Source organism: Asparagus officinalis, chromosome 7 (genome assembly GCF_001876935.1).
Source record: "Asparagus officinalis chromosome 7, Aspof.V1, whole genome shotgun sequence".
Taxonomy (NCBI): Eukaryota; Viridiplantae; Streptophyta; class Magnoliopsida; order Asparagales; family Asparagaceae; genus Asparagus; species Asparagus officinalis.
The window spans coordinates 57,986,147-57,994,312 of NC_033800.1; the positions used below are offsets into that span (position 1 = coordinate 57,986,147).

An 8,166-nucleotide genomic window follows, 5' to 3' on the forward strand; every position below is an offset into this window, starting at 1 on the left:
TAGATGGAAGCAAAATAAATCATCCAAACTAGACGGAATTCCGTCTAGATGACCTAATCTAGACGGAATTTCAATCAACCTAGACGGAAATTTCCGTCTAGGTTGATCGTTTTTCTACTAGTGTTTGTAGAACTTCATGAGAATTAGATAGTGTTAGAGATCTATCATGATTAGAAGTTTGAGTTTCATCATGATTAGGAGTTTGAATCCTATTTTAATTAGGAAGTTAGAATATAGATAGAGTTTTGGTTTTCCTATATATATTCTTCTATTGTAGGAGGAAAAACTGTAAAGATAACACTGATAGTGCTTAGCACTAGCCCAAGACCGTAATACCCGAGAAATCCAAAAGAAACCAAGAGAATAAACCTCTAAATATGAAGAAGAATATGAAGAACACTTAGAGAACACTTGAAAGACTTTTAGAGAAATGTAGAGAACTTATGAAGAAGAAGACTCTTTATTTGAACTTGCTTTATTCACTTGTTCAACTTTTTCTTATTACTTATAAATGAGAGAGGTGAGGAGGTATTTATAGCCTCCCAAAGATATATTACAAAAGATCTAGATTCTTCTAATATCACCTCCATAGTTCCTAGATATTTTTCTAATCTCTAGAAATTTCTACATAATATCTAAATATTTTTATCACAAATTATCTAGATGTTTCTATACTATTATCTAGATATTTAGCTTAAAGATTTCTCTAGAACACTTTAAGGAGGTGATCAACCTTCTAGAGTGTTTCTAGAAAACCTCTAGAATTTGGACCTAATTTTGGGTTTGGTCAAACTTAGAATAATTCCATCATAAACCCAAAATTAAGCTTGATCCAAAATCAAGTTTAATTTCAATACTCCCCCTTAAACTTGATTTTGTCAACCATCCTGAGCTTCGAGCGAAGTAACTCAAATTGGCCCTTTGGTAGTGACTTGGTGAAGATATCTGCAACGTTGTCTTCGATTCGAACCTCCAAAGCTTCAATTGTTCCATCAAACACCTTCTCCCGTATGAAATGATGTTCTAACTCGATATGCTTCGTCCTTGCATGAAACACCGGATTATTAGCCAACTTGATAGCACTTTGATTATCTCCATAAATTGCAACCGGCTTATTTATTGGTTCCAACAAATCTTCAAGGAGTCTTTGAAGCCATATACACTCTTGAGATGCGAGTGTTGAAGCTTTATACTCCGCTTCAGTGGTAGACAATGACACCGTTGCTTGCTTCTTGCTGTACCACGAAACACTTGTGTCTCCACATAAGAACACATACCCTGAAGTTGATTTTTGATCATCTAGATCTCCACCAAAGTCAGCATTCGTGAAACCATGAAGAGAAACCTTGGCATTGTACTTGTACATCAGACCCATGCCAAGAGTTGTCTTTACATACTTCAAAATCTTCTTTGCCGCTTCTAGATATGGCTTCCTTGGTTCTTGCATAAACCGACTTACGAGACTCACCGTGAAGGCAAGGTCAGGTCTTGTAATGGTTAAGTATAGAAGACTTCCTACAAGAGAGCGATAAGGTCGAGGATCAGGTAGCAAGGACCCTTCATCGCGTTTAAGCTTTATGTTCACGTCCATCGGAGTAGTATGTGTCTTCCCTTCGTGTACTCAGAACCTTTCAACAATCCTTCTTACGTAGCTTTGTTGGCCGACAAATATTCCATCCTTTACCCTTTCGACCTCCAAACCAAGAAAATTGTTCAATTTACCCTTTCGACCTCCAAACCAAGAAAATTGTTCAACTCACCCAACTTCTTCATCTCAAACCTCACCGACATATCCTCTTGTAGACGAGCATCTCAAACCTCACCGACATATCCTCTTGTAGACGAGCAATTTCAGCATCATCATTCCCGGTGATGATTATATCATCCACATAAAGAAGAACCATCATGTGGACTCATCCATTCTTCTTGAAGAATAGACTCAGATCAGAATTTGATGGCACATACCCGCAAAACTGAAGGAATTGAGCAAGCTTTCCATACCAAGCTTGAGGAGCTTGTTTTAACCCGTACAAAGCCTTTTTAAGCTTACAGACATAATCAGGATGCTCTCGTGACTTGAAACCAAGTGGTTGCTCCATGAAGATTTCCTTATCAAGCTCTTCGTATAGAAAAGCATTCTTCACATCTAGTCGCCATAACTTCTAACCAAAGCTTGCGGCTAAAGATAAAAGTGAGCGTACCATAGTCATCTTTACCACTGGACTGAAAGTTTCATCATAATCTTCTCCATATTTTTGAGAGAACCCTTGAGCAACCAACCTTGCCTTAAATCTGTCAATGCTCCCATCCATTTTTTGCTTAATTCGGTACACCCATTTACAAGAAATGGGTTGGACATCCTTGGGTTTTGGAACCAAATCCCAAGTTTCGTTCTTCATGAGAGCATTCATCTCCTCCTTCATTGCGCCCTCCCACTCTTGAACTCCTTTTGCTTCATCATACGATGATGGCTCCTCTTCATCTAATGGAGCTGCAAAGTAGCATGAGTAAGTAGTGACAAACCTTTCATCTCTGAACCGAGCAGGCTTAACAATGTTCCTTTTTGGCCGTTGATTAGCCATGGAACTACGATCTTCTTCCTCATCTTCCTCTTGATCAGTGCTCCCCCTTTCACCTTGCGTCTCTTCTTCAAGACTTCCGCTTTCACTTGGCATTTGAACAACTGGTTCATCGATCTTGGAGGAACCCCCACCTTCTTGTTCGACCAAGACTTGAGGTGGCCCATAAAATAAGGAAACTTCATCAAAGACAACATCACGAGATACGGTGTACTTGTGTGTCTCTAGATCCATACACCTCCAGCCCTTCCTTTGTTCATCATAGCCGACAAAGATGCATTTCTTCGCCTTTGCCTCCAACTTGGTTCTTTGAGAGTCAAACACATGGACGTAGTAGACTGATCCAAATATCCTGAGATGTTTCACCGTTGGCTTCTTCCCATGAACCATCTCATAAGGAGACTTCATATTATTCGGACTAAGTGGCATCCGGTTGATGACATACGCTGTACATCTCATGCCTTCCGCCCATAAGGCCTTAGGCAAATTTTTGTCATGTAATCAGCTTCTACATGTCTCGCTTAGATGTCTTATTTTCCTTTCCGCTACTCCATTTTGCTGAGGTGTATACGGACATGTAAATTCTCTCTTGATACCATGTTTTTGGCAAAAAGAGAGAAACTCCTTTGACATGAACTCCCCTCCATTATCCGTCCTTAAAGTCTTGATCTTCTGACCTAATTCTCCCTCTACGGTAACCTTGAATTCTTGAAACTTGGAGAATACTTCTAATTTTTCCTTCACAAAGTATACCCAAGTGTACCGTGAGAAGTCATCAACAAACAGTAACATGTACCGAAACCCAGAATAGGAGGATGTTCTCGTCGGACCCATCAAATCACTATGGACCCTCTCCAACGGAGCGCTGCATCGTGAAGTGGAGTTGTCAAATGGAAGCCTATGTGACTTTCCATATTGACAGCCTTCACAAAGCTTTCCTTCATCATGAATCTTTAACTTTGGGAGCCTGTTAACCAAATCCTTATTCACCATAACCTTTAGCTTAGTCATATTTATATGACCAAGCCTAGCATGTCATATAAAGGCATTATCATTCGTACTCATCTTTTAGCTTAGTCATATTTATATGACCAAGCCTAGCATGTCATATAAAGGCATTATCATTCGTACTCATCTTCTCAACATAAGAATTTGAGGCCGATAAAACATATAAATCCTTAACCCGTGCTCCGGTGTAAACCTCGTCCGCTTTTAATTCTTTAATATTCTTTAAGAATTTAACGTCTCTTGGGCCAAATAAAACGTAGTTACCTGAGTCAACCGCATTCACCACAGAGAGAAGATTCTTCCTTACTCCAGGAACATGATATACGTTCTTGAGAGTGATTGGGCTTCCATCATCTCCTTCAATAACGACTGTCCCTTCCTTCTCAACGCGGTGGATTGAATTATCCGCAGTAATGATGGCTTCTTTCCCGTCATGACGCTGAAGACTAGAAAATAACTTCTCGTCTCTGGTAATATGATGGCTACAACCAGAATCCACAATCCAATCATTTCCAAGATTTTTAGCTGTGGATGTACCTGAAGATGTATCCTCCACCGTGAAACATTTTTCCTATTCTTTGTCTTCAGTATGACCCTTTGATTCCGCTATATTTGTTTCCTTCAGCTTGACTCGACAATCCTTTTTGAAATGCCCAAGTTTTCCACACCGATAACACTTGAATCGCTTCTTGTCTCCCGTAGAAGATCCTTCTCGTCCATCATTATTCTTCACATTACCATATTTGGGTTTGGCTCTGAAGCTTTGTTGTCTCCTCGCTACAAAAGCGCTCCCCGAGTCATCATGGACTTTAACTCCCGCCATTTGCATGGCTAGTGATTCTTGCGAAGCTAGTAGATTTTCAAACTCCTCCAAGGAAGGTTGTGTAGCCCATCCTTGAACTGAAGTAACAAACGGTGTATATTCGGGTCGTAGACCACGAATAATAGACCGCTTCAACCGTGCTTCCGAAATCGACTCCTCCGGATTGAGAGTATTAATCTCAGAGCAAAGATTTTTTACCTTGATGAAAAACTCTGAGATTGAAGACTCCCCCTGCTTCGCATTCGCCAACTCGTTCTCTAACAGTTGTAGACGAGCCTCGTTCTTCTTGTTGAACAATTGATCTAGTGCCTGCCAAATAGCACTTGCGGATGTACATCTTGAGACATGCTCAAATAGTCCTGAAGATATTGACCTCTTCAAAGCAAACTCCGCCTTGGCATTCTTCCGTGTCCACTCCTTTGTCGCTTCCGCTGTTGCAGCATCTCCCCTTGGTGGTGTTGTGTTGCTACCGCTGATGACATCCCATAAGTACTCACTAACCAAGTATGACTCCATACATGACTTCCATAACCGGTAGTTAGATTGGTTTAAGATCTCCATTCCCAATCCAACGACACGACCCATTGATTCCATACTTAGAGTAAACCCGAGCTCTCTTTAAACCCCGATCTTGAAGAGCACAAGATTAGAATGGCTCTGATACCATGTAAAGATAACACCGATAGTGCTTAGCACTAGCCCAAGACCGTAATACCTCGAGAAATCCAAAAGAAACCAAGAGAATAAACCTCTAAGTATGAAGAAGAATATGAAGAACACTTAGAGAACACTTGAAAGACTTTTAGAGAAATGTAGAGAACTTATGAAGAAGAAGACTCTTTATTTGAACTTGCTTTATTCACTTGTTCAACTTTTTCTTCTTACTTATAAATGAGAGAGGCGATGAGGTATTTATAGCCTCCCAAAGATATATTACAAAGGATCTAGATTATTCTAATATCACCTCCATAGTTTCTAGATATTTTTCTAATCTCTAGAAATTTCTACATAATATCTAAATATTTTTATCACAAATTATCTAGATGTTTCTATACTATTATCTAGATATTTAGCTTAAAGATTTCTCTAGAACACTTTAAGGAGGTGATCAACCTTCTAGAGTGTTTCTAGAAAACCTCTATATTTTGGACCTAATTTTGGGTTTGGTCAAACTTAGAATAATTCCATCATAAACCCAAAATTAAGCTTGATCCAAAATCAAGTTTAATTTCAATAAAAACTAAGAAGAAGAGAGTGGAGAGAAGATGTAGTAGAGAGAGAGCCAATATTCTTGTAATCTAGGGTTAGCAGAGGGCGTAGCCTGATACAAAAATATTGTGTTTGAGGCGAGTGTTTCATGATCTTTATCCGTGCAAAAGATTACAAGGAGTGAGCTTTGGAGAGAATATGAGAGTTGATTATGTATGTGATGTTGAGAGATTGAGAGACGAGAGTTGAGTGGTTCCTCTTGTAGTTCTCCCTGATACATAGTGAATTTCTCGTATTGTTGCCCCGTGGACGTAGGTCGAAGTTGGTCGACCGAACCACGTAAATCACAATGTTTTTTTTTCTTGATTGTGGTCGTTTTATATCTTGTTGATTGTGTGTTGGCTTCGGAGTTGCGCATATTGTAGTAGGCGGGGAGAGTGAAATTCCCCAACAGCTCTCAGTGGGTTCTATGGCTTATTTCACTCCAGTGGGCTTGCGCGGCCCTACGGCGTGACAAGTAGATATATAGAATATTAATTTCTCAAGCATCAATCTATCTTTGAGTAAGCTTCCTATGAGCAGTACCCTAAGGTTACGCCCAAGGATTTGATACTCATGCTCCGAAGGATTGCGGGGAACTAACTTTGCCAAAGCGCCCATTGAAGTAGATTTAAAAGGTAAACAATTTGAAATCAAACGAGATGTAATTGAGAGGTTTAAATGAATATTATTTAATCTACAGATTAAAACCTAATCTAGAAATCGGTTTGTACATTCTTCAAATATCTATATAAATTCCTTCGTTAAAATCATATCATCATACTATTCCTTAGTGGTGAACCTTTGATTAGCTTCTGGAAGAAACTAAATCCTCTCCAATCTGAAAATCCATTAAAATGATTTAAGCAGAAAAGAAAAAAGAACAAAAACATAAACTCTATCGCTCTGTATTTACACCCTATATGAACTATAAATGTTTAATTAAAAGATTATGCGTCTCTTTCTGTAATAGTCAAACTGTCAACGAAACAGATGATTTACCAGTTATTTGTATCTTTCGATTTTTTTTTTCAGATGTGAGGGTATTTCCACAGATTCTTAATAAGTGGGGTGTCATTTCTAATTTTTCCAAACGTAAGGACATTTTTGGTATATTCTAAAAATGAAGCTTACAAAAATCGAAAGCGGGGCTTCTTTTTAAAATAATAGTATATAGTTGTTGCCAAATCTCTGTTCTTTTGCACAAGAAAATGTCAATCTGCAATTACGTACACAGCCTACATGCAGTTCAATCTCATCCTTCATCCTCTTGCTGAATACTCTCTCCATTATCTGGATGTAACCTTCACATCTCCTTGCTCCAATCACAAGCTGACAGCATCTATAAATGAACACAACAATACAATAATTTCAAAACAAGAGCATGCGAAATAATTCTTTGCACGTGTGAATTGACCGTAAAGCAGTCATTTATTATCCCTATATGCTTTTTAATAGCACCTAAGACTTCATGCTTTCAAACATAAATATCACTCTGTTATATGTACTATTTGTACTAACACAGATGACAGAGAGATAACTCTTGTTTGGATATCAAGAATCCAAGTGCTTATAAAAAATGTTTAGGGATAATAAGCATCTGCAGTTAACCCTTTTTAAGGTTTTTGTCATATTAGACCCCAAAAATATTTTTTAACAAGATGTTAGACCTTCAAATATTTATATTTGTAATTAGACCCCCAAAAGTAAGATAACATAGTAATAAAGCCAAGTGCTTATAAAAAATGTTTAGGGATAATAAGCATCTGCAGTTAACCCTTTTTAAGGTTTTTGTCATATTAGACCCCAAAAATATTTTTTAACAAGATGTTAGACCTTCAAATATTTATATTTGTAATTAGACCCCCAAAAGTAAGATAACATAGTAATATAGTCCCTGCTCCTTGCACCATTTCCCTTCAGGTTCTCTTCAATAGCACTGTAGTCTAATTTTTTTAATATGTCAGGCATTGATGACTGATCGTATTCTTGTTTTCTTCCCATTTCCAAGTCCAACATTTCGTCCGGCATAAAAAGTTCTGTCGTGCTATTTGGGGTGTTAGATTCAATTTCTATATTTTCTTGGAGAACCCATGATCTGAAATCGTTCAATGAAGGTATCGCTTTCGAGAAGAACGCGTGTTTGAAATTTCCCAATGTTCCTTTGTTGAATGGATTCTCCCTCTTATCATATCGATAGCGAAAGTTTTCGTAAGTTGTCTGCAGAAAATCATACAAATACAAGGTGTGTTATGGCTATACAATTTGGAAGGAAATATGGCTAGTAAAATGAAGTGTTGATGTAGGATATGAAACTTGTGCATGTTAGAGCTAGATTGAGCATATACACTTTGCCAAAAAGGCTTTATTTTCTTGTTTATACTTCTATATCAGCATATATTGCTCCGTGACAAACATTTTCAACGTACTTAACAAATATGTCTTCGCAAAATCTAGGAGGGTTTTCTGATAAAATCTCAAACTTAAAGGGGATTTTCTGATAATCCA

The 8,166-nt window shown here is 38.0% G+C and overlaps 1 protein-coding gene and 1 long non-coding RNA gene across 2 annotated transcripts in view; both read right to left on the reverse strand.

Annotated features, from left to right (window-relative positions):
- Positions 1,654-1,877, reverse strand: LOC109848935. Its single transcript, XR_002248952.1, has 3 exons — positions 1,819-1,877; positions 1,732-1,780; positions 1,654-1,693 (listed from the first exon to the last, which is right to left on the reverse strand). It is a non-coding gene; the product is annotated as an uncharacterized LOC109848935 (long non-coding RNA).
- The window catches only part of LOC109847192 (probable protein S-acyltransferase 4), an 8,249-nt gene continuing 6,549 nt past the window's right edge, over positions 6,467-8,166 (reverse strand). Inside the window, exons 7-9 of the mRNA XM_020416436.1 lie at positions 7,541-7,878; positions 6,892-7,000; positions 6,467-6,499 (exon numbers count right to left, since the gene is read on the reverse strand). Of these exons, the coding sequence (XP_020272025.1) occupies positions 6,467-6,499; positions 6,892-7,000; positions 7,541-7,878 (480 nt within the window). The remainder of the gene's footprint in view (positions 6,500-6,891; positions 7,001-7,540; positions 7,879-8,166) is intronic.